Raw genomic sequence first — 22274 nt, 5'->3', positions numbered from 1 at the left:
GCCCTAGTTTTGTCGCACCTGGACTACTGCACAGTCATGTGGTCAGGTGCCACACAGAGGGACAGGGCAGCATGGCTGGCCCTTAAATGTATGTGTAGAGCTAACATTAATCATATGCATGTCACTCTCTCATGGTTCAAAGTATAGGAGAGAAGTGTTGACATGCTGAATGTACTGAGCTGTCTGTTTAAACTACTAGCACACAGCTCCGACATCCATGCATACCCCACAAGACATGTCCCCAAGTCCAGAACAGACTATGAGAGGCACACTGTACTACATAGAGCCATAGCTACATGTAACTATATTAGAGGTCGACCGATTATGGTTTTTCAACTCCGATGCCGATTATTGGAGGACCAAAAAAAAGCTGATGCCGATTAATCGATCGATTTTTATATACACTGCTCAAAAAAATAAAGGGAACACGTAAACAACACAATGTCAATCACACTTCTGTAAAATCAAACTGTCCACTTAGGAAGCATCACTGATTGACAATAAATTTCACATGCAAATGGGTTTAGACAACAGGTGGAATTAGCAAGACACCCCCAATAAAGGAGTGGTTCTGCAGGTGGTGACCACAGACCACTTCTCAGTTCCTATGCTTCCTGGCTGATGTTTTGGTCACTTTTGAATGCTGGTGGTGCTTTCACTCTAGTGGTAGCATGAGACGGAGTCTACAACCCACACAAGTGGCTCAGGTAGTGCAGCTCATCCAGGATGGCACATCAATGCGAGCTGTGGCAAGAAGGTTTGCTGTGTCTGTCAGCGTAGTGTCCAGAGCATGGAGGCGCTACCAGGAGACAGGCCAGTACATCAGGAGACGTGGAGGAGGCCGTAGGAGGGCAACAACCCAGCAGCAGGACCGCTACCTCCGCCTTTTTAAAAACATTTAAGTTCCTTGCTCAGAACATGAGAACATATGAAAGCTGGTGGTACAATATTCCCAGTTAAGAGGTTTTAGATTGTAGTTTATTATAGGAATTATGACACGTTGACTATTTCTCTCTATACCATTTGTATTTCATATACCTTTGACTATTGGATGTTCTAATAGGCACTTTAGTATTGCCAGCCTAATCTAAGGAGTTGATAGTCGTGAAGTAATAAACAGCGTTTAATCAAGCATTGCTAAGAGCTGCTGGCAAACTCAGTAAAGTTTGAATGAATGCTTACGAGCCTGCTGCCGCCTACCAACGCTCAGTCAGACTGCTCTATCAAATCATAGACTTATTTATAATATAATAAATACAGAAATACGAGCCTTTAGTCACAAATATGGTTAAATCCGGAAGTGACACAGTTTCCCTAGTTAATATTGCCTGCTAACATGAATTTCTTTTAACTAAATATGCAGGTTTAAAAAATATATACTTCTGTGTATTGATTTTAATAAAGGCATTGATGTTTATGGTTAGGTACATTTGTGCAACGATTGTGCTTTTTTCGCGAATGCGCTTTTGTTAAATCATCACCTGTTTGGTGAAGTAGGCTGTGATTCAATGATAAATTAACAGGCACCGCATTGATTATATGCCACACAGGACAAGCTAGTTAACCTAGTAATATCATTATACATGTGTAGTTAACTAGTGATTATGTGAAGATTGATTGTTTTTTATAAGAAGGTTACTTACCTTGGCAACTTACCTTGGCTCCTTGCCCCACTCGCGTAACAGGTGGTCAGCCTGCCACGCAGTTTCCTCAAGGAATGCAATGTAATCGGCCATAATCGGCGTCCAAAAATGACGATTACCGATTGTGTTACGGTTTTCTTCCGTCGAAGGAGAGTCGGACCAAAATGCAGCGTGGTAATTTCCATACATGTTTATTGAACGACAAAAACACGAACAATACAAAACAACAAACGGAACATGAAAACCTATACAGCCTATCTGGTGACTACAAACACAGAGACAGGAACAATCACCCACGAAATACTCAAAGAATATGGCTGCCTAAATATGGCTCCCAATCAGAGACAACGAAAATCACCTGACTCTGATTGAGAACCGCCTCAGGCAGCCATAGACTAAGCTAGACACCCCCAAGACGAAACACACCACAATAAACCCATGTCACACCCTAGCCTGACCAAATAAATGAAGATAAACACAATATATTTCAACCAGGGCGTGACAGATTGTTATGAAAACTTGAAACCGGCCCTAATTAATCGGCCAAACCGGCCCTAATTAATCGGCCAAACCGGCCCTAATTAATCGGCACACACATGTTTTGTGAAATATTTTGTCAAATGTATTTTAATGTTATTTTTTTTCATTGTAATGTATTATACTGCCTTAATTTTTGGAAGAGTAGCTGCTATCTTGGGAAACATGGTGATGGCTGTATCATGTTATGGGTATGCTTGCCATCAGCAAGGACTGGGGGATATAAATATACAAAATACAGCTATAAGCACAGGCAAAATCCTAGAAGGAAAAATTGGTTCAGTCTGCTTTCCAACAGACACTGGGCGACCAATTCACCTTTCAGTAGGACAATAACCTAAAACACTAGCTGAAGCCTACACTGGAGTTTCTTACCAAGATGATTGAATGTTCCTGAGTGGCCTAGTTACAGTTTAGACTTAAATCGGCTTGAAAATCATCTATGGCTTGACTTGAAAATGGCTGTATGGCAATGATCAACAATCAACTTGACAGAGCTTGAAGAATTTTTTAAAGAACAATGGACAAATGTTGTACAGTCCAGGTGTGGAAAGCTGTTAGACTTACCCAGAAAGACTCACCGCTGTAATCACTACCAAAGGTGATTCTAACATGTATTGACTCAGGGGTGTGAGTACTTGTAAAATAGAAATGTATGTATTTAATTTCCAATGCAAAAACTTTTAAAAACATGTTTTCACTTTGTTATTATGTGGTATTGTGTGTAGATGGGTGAGAGAGAAAAATATATTGAATCCATTTTGAATTCAGGCTGTAACACAACAAAATGAGGACTACGTCAAGGGGTGTGAATACTTTCTGAAGGTGCTGTATTTGTATATTTTCTCTTTCATATTTCACATTTTTGCATATTGTTAAAACACTGCATATTGGCATTAACATTGTGTGAGTGTTATGTTTAATGTTCATTACTGATGGTTGATTTCACTTTTGTTTATTAGCTATTCCACTTGCTTTGGCAATGTAAACATGTTTCCCATGCCAATAAAGCCCTTTGAATTGAATTGAGAGAGGGAGAGAGAGAGCGAGGTAGAGAGAGTGGGAGAAAGAGAGAGGGAGTGGGAGCTAGCTGTGAAAGGGGCATGCAGGGGTCAGGGTGTAGACAGGGCAGCAGTGTCTGCCATCTCAGATTCACACACACACACACACACACCCTACGTTCCCACCGTGAGTCTGATAGCACTGAGCTGCTGAATTTGCGGCTGCTGCTTGACTGGATGTGGGAAAGGTTGTTCGTAAGTGAGAGTGTGCTGTTTGACATGGGAGTCAGGCGTATATACAGTTGAAGTTGGAAGTTTACATACACCTTAGGCAAATACATTTAAACTCAGTTCTTCACAATTCCTTTTACTACAATCCTAGTAAAAATTCCCTGTCTTAGGTCAGTTAGGGTTACCACTTTATTTTAAGAATGTGGAATGTCAGAATAATAGTAGCAATAATGATTTATTTCAGCTTTTATTTCTTTCATCACATTCCCAGTGGGTCAGAAGTTTACATACACTCAATTAGTATTTGATTGGCATTGCCTTTAAATTGTTTAACTTGGGTCAAACGTTTCAGGTAGCTTTCCACAAGCTTCCCACAATAAGTTGGGTGAATTTTGGCCGATTCCTCCTGACAGAGCTAGTGTAACTGAGTCAGGTTTGTAGGCCTCCTTGCTCGCACACACTTTTTAAGTTCTGCCCCCAAATCTTCTATGGGATTGAGGTCAGGGCTTTGTGATGGCCACTCCAATTCCTTGACTTTGTTGTCCTTAAGCCATTTTGCCACAATTTTGGAAGTATGCTTGGGGTCATTGTCCATTTGGAAGACCCATTTGCGACCAAGCTTTAACTTCCTGACTGATGTCTTGAGATGTTGCTTCAATATATCCACATCATTTTCCTCGCTTATGATGCCATCTATTTTGTGAAGTGCACCAGTCCCTCCTGCCACAAAGCATCCCCACAACATGATGCTGCCACCCCCGTGCTTCACGGTTGGAATGGTGTTCTCAGGCTTGCAAGCCGCTTCCTTTTTCTTCCAAACATAATGATGGTCATTATGGCCAAACAGTTCTATTTCTGTTTTATCAGACTAGAGGAGATTTCTCCAAAAAGTACGATCTTTGTCCCCATGTGCAGTTGAAAACCTTAGTCTGGCTTTTTTATGGCGGTTTCGGAGCAGTGGCTTCTTACTTGCTGAACGCCCTTAAAAGGTTATGTCGATATGGGACTCGTTTTACTGTGGATATAGATACTTTTGTACCTGTTTCCTCCAGCATCTTCACAAGGTCCTTTGCTGTTGTTCTGGGATTGATTTGCACTTTTCGCACCAAAATGCGTTCATCTCTAGGAGACAAGACGGCTGCGTGATCCCATGGTGTTTATACTTACTATTGTTTGTACAGATTAACGCGGTAATTGCTCCTAAGGATGAACCAGACTTGTGGAGGTCTACAATTTTTTGGGGTGGTTGATTGGTGGAGGTCTTGGTTGGTTTCTTTTGATTTCCCCATGATGTCAAGCAAAGAGGCAGTGAGTTTGAAGGTAGGCCTTGAAGTACATCCACAGGTACACCTCTAATAGACTCAAATGACGTCAATTAATCAGAAGCTTCTAAAGCCTTGACATCATTTCCTGGAATTTTCCAAGCTGTTTAAAGGCACAGTCAACTTAGTGTAAACTTCTGACTTCAACTGTATGTGTGTGTGTGTGTGTGTGTGTCTGTGTTCACAGCAATCATTCTATGAAATCACTTCAGTGTATTTACATGTAGTTAGGGGTTGAGCAGTGGACAGGACTGAACATGCTACACATACTCTAGTATTATAGTATGAAATACCTCGTCAACAGCTCAATTCAAAGGGCTTTATTGGTATGGGAATCAAGTGAAATAGATAATACACTAAAGTGAAATAAATCATCAAAAATGAACAGTAAACATTACACAGTTTCAAAGGAATAGACATAATATAATATTAGTGCTATGCACATTGTTATAATGGCGTGCAAATAGTTAAAGCTCTCTCTCTCTGGTGTGTGGTTAGGAGTCCATGTGGAATGTTGGCACAGCGGTAGGAGGGGAGGAGGGAGGAGGACCACACATTCCTCCCAGCAGAAGTGCTAGGCAGGGGTTGGGGAGTCGGGTTGAGGTGGGGGGCCGCGGTAAATGTCTACCTGACACACACACACACACCCTCCCTGACACACACACACCCTCCCGCTCGTCTCCAAGAATCAGTTCAGTAAAGCCAGACGATCAATTCACTTTCTTTAACCGCCTTCAGTAGCATCATTTGTAACTCCTCACCCCTTCCTTCTACTGTCATTATAATGCGTAGAACAGGTATGAGTGCCTTAGCAGCCAGCTGGGTCCTCCTGGCATCAGTCTGCTGCTCCAGGTACAAGTTGCCCTTGGCACAGATCCAAGATCAGTTTACCTTAGCCCAATACTAACATTAATCATTAGGGAGGGGGTACACAAACTAACCTTAGATCAGTGCCCTGGGGCAACTTTATACAACTTTTAATCTGTTAGAAAGGCTTACAGATTCATTCACAGGATGAGAGTAAAACCAGTGACCCATGTCTTTGGTGTCGTGGCGTCTCCCATAGCAACGAGCTGGGCGGTCATTCTATTGCTTACACACCTGGCCTGGGGGGGGGGGGGCAATAGAGGGTGAGGGGGGAGAGGAGTATTGAGGGAATGAGAAAGAGATGGAAAGAGGGAGAGGAGGAAGGGAAAAGGGAACTAAGGTTGTAACACACAGATAAGATTGGTTGGCTTCAGTTCCGGCAATGGTTTCAGTTGTGAGTAGTGTCTTTGAAGTGAAGCAGGGTGCTTTTGATGTGAAACCTGATACTAATGCCCCAAAACCTCCCTCCTTCATTCCATCTCTCTCTGCAGCTGTGAAAATCACCGAGGCAGGGTTAACTAGGGTTAGGAGGTGGGGATGAGGTGTTGGGGCATTGGCTAATGTGAGAGTTCCTCTCATAAACCATGTTATGTGTAAACTCAGTCATCTCAGAGGAAAAGGGAGAAGTGTTCAACAGCATGGATTGTGTCTGTTTGTCTTTTTCCCTCTATCTGTCTCCCTCTGCCTGAAGGAACCAAACTCACGATACACCAAATCATATTAGCTTCTAACTCTGCTAATGTCAGCCGCTGTGTGTTCTCCAAACCCTATACACCATGCTGGAAATGTCCAACCCCTTAATCCAGACCAGACCTCATCACCTGGCCCCAGTGAGCCATGGGGGCAGCAGCATATACAGCCTTGAAATCCCATCTTTGTTCAGCTTGTTATCAGAGCTGTTCCCCCACAGACACACATTTTACCCTCTGTCGGTTCAATGATAATACCATGTAAAAGCACGGAATCCCCCCACCTCCCACACACACCGGCTGGCCCCATCTGGGGGTGCGGTGGTGTACGCGGCCTCTCTGTGTGAGGAGGTTGTCTGGATGGTTTTTTTTGCGTCGGGGGGGAGTAGGCCTCTTGAGTTGAGGATACACTAGAGAAAACTGTGAGCTGAAGACAACAAACCTGTCTTTGCTGAAGGAGTGTGGTGAGGTGAAACAGACACATCTGATATTTGGGGGGCTGAGAAAGTATGGGAATATAAGTATGGGAAAATAAGATTACCATAAATCTCTGAACACTGAATATCCAAATGTTCAGGGCTGCTTTTATGGGAGTGAACAAACACATAATTGTGAAATCTTAAACCATTGCCAGAACACACGTGGGCATATAACTGGTCTTTACGTTGGGGGTTGGAACTCCAGTGATGTCAGTCCTACAAGTCATCTGTAATTCTTATAATAGTGTCAGGGAATGTCCCAGTGTATGTTCAAGTATTATTACACCACTATGACATCATAATTGAGTTCAAGTGCATCCTGTTTCCATTGATCATCCTTGAGATGTTTCTACAACTTGATTGGAGTTCTCTTTGGCTTTCAGGCCAAAGAGTTCAATCTTGGTTTCATAAGACCAGTGAATTTTGTTTCTCATGGTCTGAGAGTCTTTTGGTGCCTTTTGGCATCTCCAAGCAGGCTGTCATGTGCCTTTTACTGAGGAGTGGCTTCCATCTGGCCACTCTACAATAAATGCTTGATTGGTAGAGTGCTGCAGAGATGGTTGTCCTTCTGGAAGGTTCTCCCATCTCCCGTTCTCCCATCTCCACAGAGGAATCTGGTTCTTGGTCACCTCCCTGACCAAGGCTCTTCTCCCCCGATTGCTCATTTTGGCCGGGCGGCCAGCTCTTGGAAGAGTCTTGGTGGTTCCAATCTTCTTCCATTTAAGAATGATGGAGGCCACTGTGTTCTTGGGGACCTTCAATGCTGCAGACATTTTTTAGTACCCTTCCACAGATCTGTGCCTTGACACAATCCTGTCTCGAAGCTCTATGAACAATTCCTTCAACCTTTTTGCTCTGACATGCACTATCAACTGTGAGACCTTACATATACAGGTGTGTGCCTTTCCAAATGATGTCCAATCAATTGAATTGACCACAGGTGAACTCCAATCAAGTTGTAGAAACATCTCAAGGATGATCAATGGAAACAGGATGCGCCTGAGCTCAATTATGATGTCATAGTGGTGTAATAATACTTGAACATACACTGGGACATTCCCTGACACTATTATAAGAGTTACAGATGACTTGTACCATGTTCACCTTCTAACAAGACAATGACCCTAAACACACAGACAAGACAACGCAGGAGTAGCTTTGGGACAAGTCTCTGAATGTCTTTGAGTGGCCCAGCCAGAGCCCGGACCTGAACCCAATCAAACATCTCTGGAGAGACCTGAAAATAGCTGTGCAGCGACGCTCCCCATCCAACCTGAAACTCCCCAAATACAGGTGTGCCAAGCTTGTTACATCATACCCAAGAAGGCTTGAGGCTGTAATCACCACATCAATAATATGGCTTGAGATCTTCAGATAAGGCCATCATTTTTGGAATAAAGAAGTGTACCTATGCATCATCAGGGATTCAAATGTGGGGAAAGACACATCACATGGGAGTTGACCACTGGTCTGAAAACCAAACATTTCTGTTCCTGGGACAGAGCAGCAATGCATCACATCAAAAGTGAGAAAATAGCTATTGTTTAACTGTGCAACCATTGAAAATAAAGTTGAATGAAGATACATGAGTTCAATATTATGCACATTTGTAAGTGCATTTATAAATGGTTAATAGCTGGAGGTAAATAGTGGCTCACTATTTAGCAAGCACTGACTGGCAATCGCACTATTTTGACCAATTTGTTATAATGCATTTACAAATGATTAATTAACCGTTAATAATATAATTACAAACCCTTTACAAATGGAAACATATTGTAAAGTGTTACCAATTTTGGTACATGTTTTTTAATAAAAATAAAAATAATTCTGTTATCAAAAATATTCTTTGTTATGGGGTGGTTATCATCCTAATGTTAGATAAAACCCTAATTAGAAGTTAATGGGAATCTTAGCTGAGAATGTTCCCAGTTTTCTGGGGAATAATTCTTCTTATAAAGGAAAAGTTACTTTTTTTCCCCAAAATAGAGGCATACAAAGACAAAACAAACGTGGTTCAGTGGGGAAATGATAATACCCGAGTGAAAAAAATGCAGAAATTGTTGAAATTGCTGAAAATAATTTTGAGTTGAAGTTTGATGAACAGTATGAAACAGATCAGAAGAGAGAAAGACCCATTAAAAGGACTTAACATATATGTGTTGACACCTTAGTGTCATGGACTGCTCATTAAGTATATTTAGAACTTTATTATAAAATTTAAAAAAAAAAAAACATAAAATACAGTCATGGCGTCAAAAATGAGAAAAATATTGAGATAGGATATTTTGCCGTATTGCCCTATACCAGGTGTGTTCTAAACACCCGGTTTTCTAAGCATGAATAACTAACTGGGTGAGATAAAAATCAACCAGCAGACACTGTTGACTCTAAGGACTGTACAGGACCATTTCATGCTCTCTTTCAGTCTGATTCAATTCAAATCTATAAAACTTCATTTATCCTTGAAGAGATGTAATTGTGCTGAAGATGGTTTACTTTAAGAGGCCTGGCTTGCTTCTCAATCATCATGTCTACAGTTTACAGTCTGCCACTCTACCATGGCTGCTCACATATATAAATATAAACATCATAATGTTGTTATCCTTCTGCCTAAGACAAAGAGACAACCACACCGAAACACCATTTCCCCTCTGACCCAAGAGGGTGTTAAGCATTGAGGGAACATTCACGCAACATAACTAGAACCCATTCCAGAACCTCTGCAGTGTGTTCCTGCTGAAGCACCGCCCACTTGACCACTGTGGGCTCCTCCCCATCCAGGGGTTAGCTAATTAGAGGGTTGCCAGGGGAACGGAATGGCAGCTCAGCCAGCCGGTGTAATGACAGGGTGAGAGAGAAGGGCGCGGTCAGATTATAGACCCCGAGTACACACAGTGGAGCTAAAAAAAGAACCAGAGAGACGAGAGGAAGAGTGCGAGGAGAGAGAGGGGGGAGGAGGGAGAGATAGGTGAGAAAAGAAAGAGAGAAAGGGAGACAAGGCAGGGGGAGAGAGAGAGAGAGGAATAGAGAAGAGTTTGAAAATGATTAAGTAAGGTAGAGAGACAAAGATATGACCGTGCCATATTATAGTGGTTTCTAGTTTACAGGTGACTTTAGCAAGTGTTGCTTATGACATTCACTCTCTATGGGTTATCGCTGGACTTCCCCTGTGTGGCTGACTTCAACAGAACTCCACTTGTCTATAGCAGGCTGGAGTGACTAAGCATGCAGGGATGGCTTGGTGATTCCCAGACCACAGTTTGTAGACTCTGGCATGACCAGCCTGATGCATGTTCCCCTATGAACTGCTGTGTGTGTGTGTGTGTGTGCGTGCGCGAGTGTGTGTGTGTGTGTGTTTGTAAAGGTGTCTCACAGCCTCCAGTGGAAACACTCACTGTGGTAGCCATGGTAACAAACAGGAAACCAGCAAGTTCTTTGCAGCTGAAACTGGTCAGCTGGACTCACCCCTGACACTGCTCTGTTTTGATAATGGACCGTTTAGACTTTCCCTCACACTTTCCTTCTCTCCCCCTCCCTCTCATTAACTACCCTCTCTCTTTGCCTCATTCTCTCACTCTCTCTCTCTCTTCTCTCTCTTTCTCTAATGTGTGGCCTTGTGTGACTACTTCACCCTGCCCAAAAGTCAAACACAAAATTGAATCAAGGCCTAAAATGGGGGGGAAATGATTTGGAATCCCTGAAAAGCTGGACGTTTCGTCCTGTTCTTTCACTTTATTTTGGTACTCTAACCACACGCTGTGAAGGTCGCTCTGGGCCAAGTCTGAAAAGTATCATATCAACTTACCTCTGGCAAACCAGTGGCCGAGCCACCCACAGTCATAACACTAGTGTGTTATGCCCCACCAGCCCCACCGAGCCCTAGCTAGTAGTCTTTTTAGACTAGTGTTATTCAAACTTGTTCAGTGGGGACCCCATTTTTTCACAAAATATTCTCACAACCCTACCCAAATCTAATAAAACAACCTTAAAATCGGTACATTTCAATTTTTACCCCCCCAAAAAACCTTCAATGCATTACATTTTCATCATCATCAAAATGCAAAGAAACCAATAAATACATTTATTCAATATAAGTGATATTTCACAAAAACTTTTCTCCAATGTACCAATGTTCCGGCTTTGCTGCCCTAGGTTTGGGATTTCAGAGACGACCTAGCAAGCACTCTGCTCCAACCCCCAGTCATAACTCTAGTCCGGCCACAGCTAGACATAGCTGGTTCACTACTCCAACCCCCAGTCATAACTCTAGTCCGGCCACAGCTAGACATAGCTGGTTCACTACTCCAACCCCCAGTCATAACTCTAGTCCGGCCACAGCTAGACATAGCTGGTTCACTACTCCAACCCCCAGTCATAACTCTAGTCCAGCCACAGCTAGACATAGCTGGTTCACTACTCCAACCCCCAGTCATAACTCTAGTCCAGCCACAGCTAGACATAGCTGGTTCACTACTCCAACCCCAGTCATAACTCTAGTCCAGCCACAGCTAGACATAGCTGGTTCACTACTCCAACCCCCAGTCATAACTCTAGTCCAGCCACAGCTAGACATAGCTGGTTCACTACTCCAACCCCCAGTCATAACTCTAGTCCGGCCACAGCTAGACATAGCTGGTTCACTACTCCAACCCCCAGTCATAACTCTAGTCCGGCCACAGCTAGACATAGCTGGTTCACTACTCCAACCCCCAGTCATAACTCTAGTCCGGCCACAGCTAGACATAGCTGGTTCACTACTCCAACCCCCAGTCATAACTCTAGTCCAGCCACAGCTAGACATAGCTGGTTCACTACTCCAACCCCCAGTCATAACTCTAGTCCAGCCACAGCTAGACATAGCTGGTTCACTACTCCAACCCCCAGTCATAACTCTAGTCCAGCCACAGCTAGACATAGCTGGTTCACTACTCCAACCCCCAGTCATAACTCTAGTCCAGCCACAGCTAGACATAGCTGGTTCACTACTCCAACCAAGGACATGAGTCAGTACAACCCTCCATAGTAGTGATTCACTTATTCCTAGTATCAATGTGGTAATATTTCCGTTGCTAGTACTACCGGAGTTTACAGGTAACATTTCTACAGGATCCTCATTTGATCACCCTGTTGCAGGAGAACATTCTTGCAATGCAGGAATTGTAAAACGTGGAGTGTGTTTGAGGTTTCAAATGGCTTCTGATGTTTGTAATTTCCACTTAGAAATGTCAAACTTTTGATGAAGACTTACAATAAACGTTCATGAATTATAATCCACATAACAACTCACATTTCCTGTTGCTGCAGGATAATTTTCCTTGTGTAGCAAACTGGCTCAAATGAAGATCCTACATCTGTATGTTGCTTACTGTAAGTCTTTAAGTCCCTTACTGTGTGTTTTGTGCTCTCAGTATGTGACACTTCTCTTCTCGCCAGGTATCAGTACTACCTGCAGGTGAAGAAGGAGGTGCTGGATGGACGTCTCCACTGTACCGTAGAGCAGGGCATCAGACTAGCAGGCCTAGCAGTGCAAGGTAAGACAGAGTACACACAGGAGTATACCCCATAGTGTTACCACTAACCTCATTTTATGTCCTACTTAAACCCTAAGTCCAGAGGGAGATACAGAGAGAGAGAGACTCACACTTTCTTAGCTCATCCTGGGTTCACTACCTAATATGGCTGCATACCGCCAGAAGAGCTGAGTCCACTTGAGTTCCTATCAGGATTCCTTTCCATAACACACACACACACACAAACGCACGCACATGCATGCACACGCGTGCATTTGCAAACACACACACACACATCCACGTATTCATACACACAGACACGCACACACACTTTCTTGGCCTTGTTGGTGACCCTGTAATCTTCCAACCCCGCAACACAAACACACACTCTCTCTCTCTCTCCTGCTGTCCCTGGGCCCTGTGTCTCGGGGGAATGTAAACAGTCGTTAGCTTATCGCTAACACCAAGGTTAGCCATGGCAGGAAGAACCTTATCTGTAGGGAGGATGGATTCTACACTACACCCCTCTATATCAGACATACATTACATTACATTAGAGCAGTCCTAAAGGATGTAGCTACCTCTGTGTGTCTGTAGATAGTACTGTACATTGTCCAGGCAGACAGTAGCTGTATGTCATTTCCTTTTATCAATGGAGGGTTGGGTAGGATGAACCAGGGTAGACCCAAACCCCAACATGACATCACAGGGCCAGGAATATGTGTGTATTGCTGGGTTGACATGAGCATGCCTGCTACAGATACTGTAGGTGCTATTAGGGTTTCTGCTTTCTATGTTTGCTTTCTCTGCTTTCTTTGAGGTCATCCGTCTACAGTTCCTGTCCATGCCTATTGAAGGTGTTTCTCCCTTGTGTTACATAGTTCATATATCCTTAAGAGTACACTCTTAGGGGGCAAAAGGGTTCCAAAAGGAAAGGGTTCAACATGAAACCCAAAAGACTTCTAACTGGAACCAAAAGTGTTCTACCTATTGGGGAGAGACGAAGAACCCTGTAAGGTTCTAGATAGCAACTTTTTTTTCTCAATAACATCCTTAGATGATGTATGTGTTCCATGTGTATGGTAGAAAAAGTCCATGAACTTTGCCTGAATTCCCAGGTTTTCCTGAAAACCCAGTTGGAAGATTGGAGGGAATAAGCAGGAAATCTGTCATTTTCCAACAAGGATTTCTGCAACCCTGGGAATCTGGTGGAAGTTACTGGAGCTCTATCCATGTGTTTCATGTCAATGGGTTGGTGAGTTGAGTGTAGATCTCAGTGTGGGTAGAGTTGAGTGTAGATCTCAGTGTGTGTAGAGTTGAGTGTAGATCTCAGTGTGTTCTCTCCTCTCTTCTAGCTGACTTTGGGGATTTCACACAGTTCCTGTCTCAGGACTTCCTCAGGGAGTATGTGCTCTTCCCAGTGGTGAGTCAACTGTCACACTACACCTCTCAGTGTGTGTGTGCATGTGCTTGTGCGTGCATGCGTGTGATCTTTTGTGTTTTTCAGTGCTCAGGTGTGTGTGCTCTCAGTCGGTTTTCTCAGGTGTGTGTTTGATGTTGGCTGTCTCAGATGTTTTTCAAGATCAGGAGTGAGTGAGTGAGTGAGTGCTTGCATGTGTTGCCGGAGGCCACAGATTCCTAGCTCTCCTGTGTACGTCCTCCTCCTGTATTCTACCTGCACCCCTGACTGACACAGAGACAAGACAGACAAGAGGCCCTGCTTAGAGAGGGGGAGGGAGGAAGGGAGAGAGAGGGAGAGATTAACTGAGAGGGAGGAAGAGGTGAGGGAGTGTATGGGGAGTAAGGAGAGGTAGTAGAGAGTGAGGGATGAACTGAGAGGGAGGAAGAGGTGAGGGAGTGTGGGGAGTAAGGAGAGGTAGTAGAGAGAGTGAGGGATGAACTGAGAGGGAGGAAGAGGTGAGGGAGTGTGTGAGGAGTAAGGATAGGTAATAGAGAGAGTGAGGGATGAACTGAGAGGGAGGAAGAGGTGAGTGAGTGTGTGGGGAGTAAGGAGATGTACTGAGAGGAAGAGGTAGAGAGGGAGGGATGAACTGAGAGGTAGGAAGAGAGGAAGAGGTGAGGGAGTGTGTGGGGAGTAAGGAGAGGGAGTAGAGAGCTTGAGGGATGAACTGAGAGGGAGGAAGAGAGGAAGAGGCGAGGGAGTGTGGGGAGTAAGGAGAGGTAGTAGAGAGCGTGAGGGATGAACTGAGAGGGAGGAAGAGGTGAGGGAGTGTGTGGGGAGTAAGGAGAGGTAGTAGAGAGCGTGAGGGATGAACTGAGAGGGAGGAAGAGGTGAAGGAGTGTGTGGGGAGTAAGGAGAGGTAGTAGAGAGAGTGAGGGATGAACTGAGAGGGAGGAAGAGGTGAGGGAGTGTGGGGAGAAAGGAGAGGTAGTAGAGAGCGTGAGGGGTGAACTGAGAGGGAGGAAGAGGTGAGGGAGTGTGTGGGGAGTAAGGAGAGGTAGTAGAGAGAGTGAGGGATGAACTGAGGGAGGAAGAGAGGAAGAGGTGAGGGAGTGTGTGGGGAGTAAGGAGAGGTAGTAGAGAGCGTGAGGGATGAACTGAGAGGGAGGAAGAGGTGAGGGAGTGTGTGGGGAGTAAGGAGAGGTAGTAGAGAGCGTGAGGGATGAACTGAGAGGGAGGAAGAGAGGAAGAGGTGAGGGAGTGTGTGGGGAGTAAGGACAGGTAGTAGAGAGAGTGAGGGATGAACTGAGAGGGAGGAAGAGAGGAAGAGGTGAGGGAGTGTGTGGGGAGTAAGGAGAGGTAGTAGAGTGCGTGAGGGATGAACTGAGAGGGAGGAAGAGGTGAGGGAGTGTGTGGGGAGTAAGGAGAGGTAGTAGAGAGAGTGAGGGATAAAGGTGGTGGTTACAGAGACAAACTAATAGGCATAGAGAAACATAGAGGGGGGGGCAGAGAGAGAGCGATGACAATGGACGTCTGAGGCCTGCATAGAGTCATTTTTCTCTCCCGCTCTGAAACACACACACACACTCAGTGATGGAGTGCTCTAATGGAGGGGTAGTGAGTGGGTGTTGAAGGGGTGAATATGAAGGCTGTGTGTGTAATCTGATATAGCTCATTCTCTCTGTTCACTCAAGTCCTGCAGAGATTAATGTCCACTTTCTCTTTCACCCCATCACTTCTTTCCCTGTCACCCCCCTTTACTTCCCTGGCTTGCTTTCTCTTTCACTTCCTCTATTCATCTCTCTCTCTCTCTCTCTCTCTCTCTCTCTCCACCTCTCTCTTTCTCTCCACACTCTCTCTTTCTCTCCACCTCTCTCTCTCTCTCTCTCTCTCTCTCTCTCCACCACCTCTCTTTCTCTCCACCCCTCTCTCTCTCTCTCTCTCTCTCTCTCTCTCTCTCTCTCTCTCTTTCTCCCCACCCTCTCAGAACTGGCCTCATGTAGATGAGGTGCTGGAGGAGTGGACTCAGAAGGTGGCGGAGGAACATAAGAGTCACTGGTAGGCTTCCTGTTCATAACACCACCCTACAGTCTGCCAAGCCCTACTATAAACTACACTGCTCCTACAGGCTTCCTGTTCATAACACCACCCTACAGTCTACCAAGCCCTACTATAAACTACACTGCTCCTACAGGCTTCCTGTTCATAACACCACCCTACAGTCTACCAAGCCCTACTATACACTACACTGCTCCTACAGGCTTCCTGTTCATAACACCACCCTACAGTCTACCAAGCCCTACTATAAACTGCACTGCTCCTACAGGTTTCCTGTTCATAACACCACCCTACAGTCTACCAAGCCCTGCTATAAACTACACTGCTCCTACAGGCTTCCTGTTCATAACACCACCCTACAGTCTACCAAGCCCTGCTATAAACTACACTGCTCCTACAGGCTTCCTGTTCATAACACCACCCTACAGTCTACCAAGCACTGCTATAAACTACACTGCTCCTACAGGCTTCCTGTTCATAACACCACCCTACAGTCTACCAAGCCCTGCTATAAACTACACTGCTCCTACAGGTTTCCTGTTCATAACACCACCCTACAGTCTACCAAGCCCTGCTATAAACTACACTGCTCCTACAGGCTTCCTGTTCATAACACCACCCTACAGTCTACCAAGCCCTGCTATAAACTACACTGCTCCTACAGGCTTCCTGTTCATAACACCACCCTACAGTCTACCAAGCCCTGCTATAAACTACAATGTTCCTACAGGCTTCCTGTTCATAACACCACCCTACAGTCTACCAAGCCCTGCTATAAACTACACTGCTCCTACAGGTTTCCTGTTCATAACACCACCCTACAGTCTACCAAGCCCTGCTATAAACTACACTGCTCCTACAGGCTTCCTGTTCATAACACCACCCTACAGTCTACCAAGCCCTGCTATAAACTACACTGCTCCTACAGGCTTCCTGTTCATAACACCACCCTACAGTCTACCAAGCCCTGCTCTACACCACCCTACAGTCTACCAAGCCCTATAAACTATACTGCTCCTACAGGCTTCCTGTTCATAACACCACCCTACAGTCTACCAAGCCCTACTATAAACTACACTGCTCCTACAGGCTTCCTGTTCATAACACCACCCTACAGTCTACCAAGCCCTACTATAAACTATACTGCTCCTACAGGCTTCCTGTTCATAACACCACCCTACAGTCTACCAAGCCCTACTATAAACTATACTGCTCCTACAGGCTTCCTGTTCATAACACCACCCTACAGTCTACCAAGCCCTACTATAAACTACACTGCTCCTACAGGTTTCCTGTTCATAACACCACCCTACAGTCTACCAAGCCCTACTATAAACTACACTGCTCCTACAGGCTTCCTGTTCATAACACCACCCTACAGTCTACCAAGCCCTGCTATAAACTACACTGCTCCTACAGGCTTCCTGTTCATAACACCACCCTACAGTCTACCAAGCCCTACTATAAACTACACTGCTCCTACAGGCTTCCTGTTCATAACACCACCCTACAGTCTACCAAGCCCTACTATAAACTACACTGCTCCTACAGACTTCCTGTTCATAACACTATCATAAAGACTACAAAGCCCTACACTCTTTGAAAAAGGGTTCCAAAAGGGTTCTTTGGCCATCACCATAGGATATGTAACTATTTTTGGTTCCAGGTTGAACCCTTTTTGGTTTTAGGAAGAACCCTTTTGGGTTCCATGTAGAATTCTGAGGAAGTGATTCTACATGGAATCAAAAGGGTTCTACCTAAAACCAAAAAGGGTTCTCCTATGGGGACAGTCGAAAAACTCTTTTAGGTTCTCTTTTAGGTTCTTTTTCTAAGAGTGTACTATACACTACACTGCTCATGTGTCCACTGCTTACCCCCTTTTCTCCCCAATTTCGTGGTATCCAATTGTTAGTAGTTACTATCTTGTCTCATCGCTACAACTCCCGTACGGGCTCAGAAGAGACGAAGATCGAAAGCCATGCGTCCTCCGAAACACAACCCAACCAAGCCGCACTGCTTCTTAACACAGCTCGCATCCAACCCAGAAGCCAGCCGCACCAATGTGTCGGAAGAAACACAGTGCACCTGGCGACCTGGTTAGCGTGCACTGCACCCGGCCCGCCACAGGAGTCGCTAGTGCGCGATGAGACAAAGATATTCCTACCGGCCAAACCCTCCCTAACCCGGATGGCGCTAGGGCAATTGTGCGTCGCCCCATGGACATCCCGGTCGCGGCCGGCTGCGACAGAGCCTGGGCTTGAACATGTACACAATGCGATGCAGTGCCCTAGACCACTGCGCCACGCGGGAGGCCCTCCACTGCTTATTCTAAGTATTTGTATAGAATACCTGTATGTATATTAGTATAATGATTGTATGTCATATACATTGAAATTGTATATCATTAGAATGATATAAGCAGTATCAATGTCTCATGGGGAGTTACTTGGTCCAAGCATGTGACCGGCCCTTAAAATATTTTTATTTGGGTCCAATGTTTCAGTGCAATGCAGTGTTTCAGTGCCTTCAGAAAGTATTCACACCCCTTGACTTTTTCCACATTTTGTTGTGTTACAGCTTGAATTTAAAATGTATTACATATAGATTTTGTGTCGCTGGCCTACACACAATAACCCATAATGTCAAAGTGGAATTATGTTTTCAGACATTTTTACTAATTCATTAAAAAGGAAAAGCTGAAATGTCTTGAGTCAATAAGTATTCAACCCCTTTGTTATGCCAAGCCTAAATAAGTTCCGGAGTAAAAAAGTTTCTTAACAAGTCACATAATAAGTTGTATGGACTCACTCTGTGTTCAAAAATAGTGTTGACATTTTTTTGAATGACTTCCTCATCTCTATACCCCACACATACAATTATCTGTAAGGTCCCTCAGCCAAGCAGTGAATTTCAAACACAGATTCAACCCCAAAGTCCAGGGAGGTTTTCCAATGCCTTGCAAAGAAAGGGCACCTATTTGTAGATGGGGGAAAAAACAGACATTAAATATCCCTTAGAGCATGGTGAAGTTATTAATTACACTTTGGATGGTGTATCAATACACCCAGTCACTACAACGATGCAGGTGTCCTTCTTAACTCAGTTGCCGGAGAGGAATGAAACCACTCAGGGATTTCACCATGGGGCCAAATGTGACTTTAAAACAGTTACAGAGTTTAATGGCTGAAGTTATGAGAAAACTGAGGATGGACCAACAACATTGTAGTTACTCCACGATACTAACCTCAATGACAGAGGGAAAAGAAGGAAACCTGTACAGAATTTTTTTTTAAACAAGGCAATAAACTGCCAAAAATGTGTCAAAGAAATGTACCTCATGTCCTGAATACAAAGCGTTATGTATGGGGAAAATCCAACACATCCCTGAGTACTACTCTTCATATTTTCCAGCATGGTGGTGGCTGCATCATATTATGGGTATGCTTGTCATTGGCAAGGGAGTTTCTGAGGATAAAAATAAATGGAATAGAGCTAAGCACAGGCAAAATCCTAGAGGAAAACTTGGTTCAGTCTTCTTTCCAACAGACACTGGAAGACAAATTCATCTTTCAGCAGGACAATAACCTAGAACACAAGGCCATATATACACTGGAGTTGCTTACCAAGATGACATTGAATGTTCCTGAGTGGTCTAGTTACAGTGTTGATTTAAATTGGCTTGATAATCTACTACTTGAAAATGGCAGTCTAGCAATGATCAACAACCAACTTGACAGAACTTGAAGAATTTTATAAAGAATAATGGACAAATATTGTACAAATCCTGATGTGCAAAGCTCTTAAATACGTACCCTGAAAGGCTCACAGCTGTAATTGCTGCCAAAGGTGATTCCAACTTGTATTGACTCAGGATTGTAAATACTTATGTAAATGCGATATTTCTGTATTTAATTTTCAATAGATGGGGTATTGTGTGTATATGGGTAACGAAAAAATGTGCAATTTAATCCATTTTGAATTCAGGCAGTAACACAACAAAATGTTGAATATGTCATGGGTATGAATACTTCCTGAAGGCGCTGTATAAGTATTCTGTGTGTGTGTGTGTGTGTGTGTGTGTGTGTATGTGTGTGCGTACGTGCGTGTGATATTTTTATGATATGTGTGTGTATAAGGGGTGATATTGGGACTAAATAGAGCCTAACGTAGCTACTGATACATCTCACCCAGTCACCTAATGTGTCACTTAGTGCCTAAAAAGACATCTTGAGTTGACATGGACTGTCAATGGAGACACGTTGACACGTTCATACACCTTGTTGAATGCGTAAACGTGAACGTGACAGCGCACGACAGACAGACAGACAGACAGACAGACAGACAGACAGACAGACAGACAGGCAGGCAGACAGACAGACAGACAACTTTGGGATTATATATTTTTTTGTCCCATCTTTCTATTCTTGTCATTATATTCCAGGCTATAAAATCACCCAGCTACACAGGCATTTAAAGTGATGGATAAAAGGCCTATAGCCTATGCACTGTGGTCGTTTCATTAAAAAGGGCCTTTGTGTTTAGCTCTGTTAGGCTATATGTTGCTTGAGATGGTTTGTTTTGTTATAGCGAACATGGTTTTGATATAACATGGAAATAAAGGATATTGTTACATTAAACAAGAGCCGTCGTGTTTTTAGCCAGTCCTGTCGTTTAAACGAGATGAACTGTTTTATCGAGATAGAAAAAAAACATTGAATATGTTTTTATTACATGTTCATCTCAATTACACCAAGCGGTTTAAATAAAGGTGAAATATCTGTTTAAATAAAAGTAATCAAATTGTTTAAATAAAAACTAAGCTTAAATTCAATTCTATGAATGGTCTCTGTGTACGGCAACATGCGCTTTCATTATTATTGCTTTCAATTAAATGTTTTACTTTAGTGGGAAACGAACAAACTGTTTGTGGGCACAGTTCGTTTCACGCGCACTGATAACGTTTTACATGTTTGAATGGGCTAATAAGCAGTTATTCTCATGTTCATTCAACAGTAGTCTAACCTGAAAATTGCAAAGAAAGTTGCATTTAGGCCTACGTTTACTTTCAAATGAAGTCCATTTGTCTGTCCTTATATCACTGATTGGTTCAATCAAATCATTCTGGATTGTGTTGGCTGTATCCAAAAACATATACAATCACTCTAAGAATGTAGCTCAGCTGACACCGGAGGCCTGTCTCTTTCCTGAACAATATTACATTTCTTCGATGTGCTCACCAGAGATGAGGTCAATTATAAACAATTCTAGCTATTAGGTCGCTAACCAATTTTTTTGTTTTCTGTCATTGCAACCTATAATTTAGACTGGTTTATATTTGTGTGTGTGCGTGCATGTTTTTGTGTGTGGGTGTGTGATATTTATGATGTGTGTGTGTTTCAGTCGAATGCAGCTTGCAGAAGCAGAGTTGCTCTATATCAAGGAGGTAGAGAAGCTGGATGGCTTTGGACAGGAGAGCTTTGCTGCTAAGGTGTGTCTACATGCACACACACACACACACACACACACACACACACACACACACACCACTACATGATTTCCCATACTTTAATACATAAGTATGTCTTTCACAGGACACCTACACCAATGACATCTTCATTGGTGTGTCCTTCATCGGAGTCTTCGTCAAACACAGGAATGGCAGGTCCATCATGCACCACAGGTGGGTCTTCCTCTCACCCCTCAACACCTTTTGCTATTGGTTGGGTTTGCCTTGCTAAAGGAAATGAAGTAACATTAACCTCTACTAAACTGTATGCAAATGTGTCTCTGTGTGGGTGTGTGTGTTTATTTGTGGGTGTGCGTGCGTGTGCGTGCGTGCCTGTGTATCTGTGCACATGCATTGTGTGTGGGTGTGTGTGTGTGTGTGTGTGTGTGTGTGTGTGTGATACAGATGGAAAGACATTGGTAACATAGCGCACAACAAGTCGGCCATCACAGTAGAGATAACCAGTAAAGATGACACCATCATGTTTCACACGGTGAGTGTCATATCTAACAAAGGAAAACAAAAAGGCCGTCTCACGGGACACGGATAAACATACACACACACACACACACTCGGATACGATGTGGGGTGAGGAGGTTTCCCTTTTGGAAAATATTTGCCATTTGTATCACATTATACAATCAAAATAATTTCTGAATGTGCCAGTCATAACACCCAATGTTGTGTGTAACCCTCCAATAAAGAAGCTGAGATGTTGACGTTGTGTGTTGTGGCGTGTTGACATTGTGTACGTGTTTTGACATTGTGTACTTGTGTACGTGTGTTGACATTGTAAACGTGTGTTGACATTGTGTATATGTGTATGTGTGTTGACATTGTGTACATGTGTTGTGTGTTGACATTGTGTACATGTGTACGTGTGTTGACATTGTGTACATGTGTTGGGTGTTGACATTGTGTACTTGTGTTGTGTGTTGACATTGTGTACTTGTGTTGTGTGTTGACATTGTGTACATGTGTTGTGTGTTGACATTGTGTACATGTGTTGCGTGTCGTGGTGTGTTG

At 43.7% G+C, this 22274-nt stretch overlaps 1 protein-coding gene across 2 annotated transcripts in view; it reads left to right on the top strand.

The window, feature by feature from the left end:
* Positions 1-22274, top strand: part of LOC115139296 (tyrosine-protein phosphatase non-receptor type 14) — an 85675-nt gene that overhangs the window by 48318 nt on the left and 15083 nt on the right. For both annotated transcript variants that reach the window (XM_029676500.2, XM_029676501.2), the window contains exons 4-9: positions 12206-12303; positions 13638-13705; positions 15672-15742; positions 21143-21230; positions 21334-21422; positions 21654-21741. In XM_029676500.2, coding sequence (XP_029532360.1) covers positions 12206-12303; positions 13638-13705; positions 15672-15742; positions 21143-21230; positions 21334-21422; positions 21654-21741 — 502 coding nt within the window. The remainder of the gene's footprint in view (positions 1-12205; positions 12304-13637; positions 13706-15671; positions 15743-21142; positions 21231-21333; positions 21423-21653; positions 21742-22274) is intronic.

The sequence above is a fragment of the Oncorhynchus nerka genome, linkage group LG13 (assembly GCF_034236695.1).
Source record: "Oncorhynchus nerka isolate Pitt River linkage group LG13, Oner_Uvic_2.0, whole genome shotgun sequence".
Lineage (NCBI taxonomy): Eukaryota > Metazoa > Chordata > Actinopteri > Salmoniformes > Salmonidae > Oncorhynchus > Oncorhynchus nerka.
This window is presented reverse-complemented; position numbering and strand designations above follow the sequence as displayed.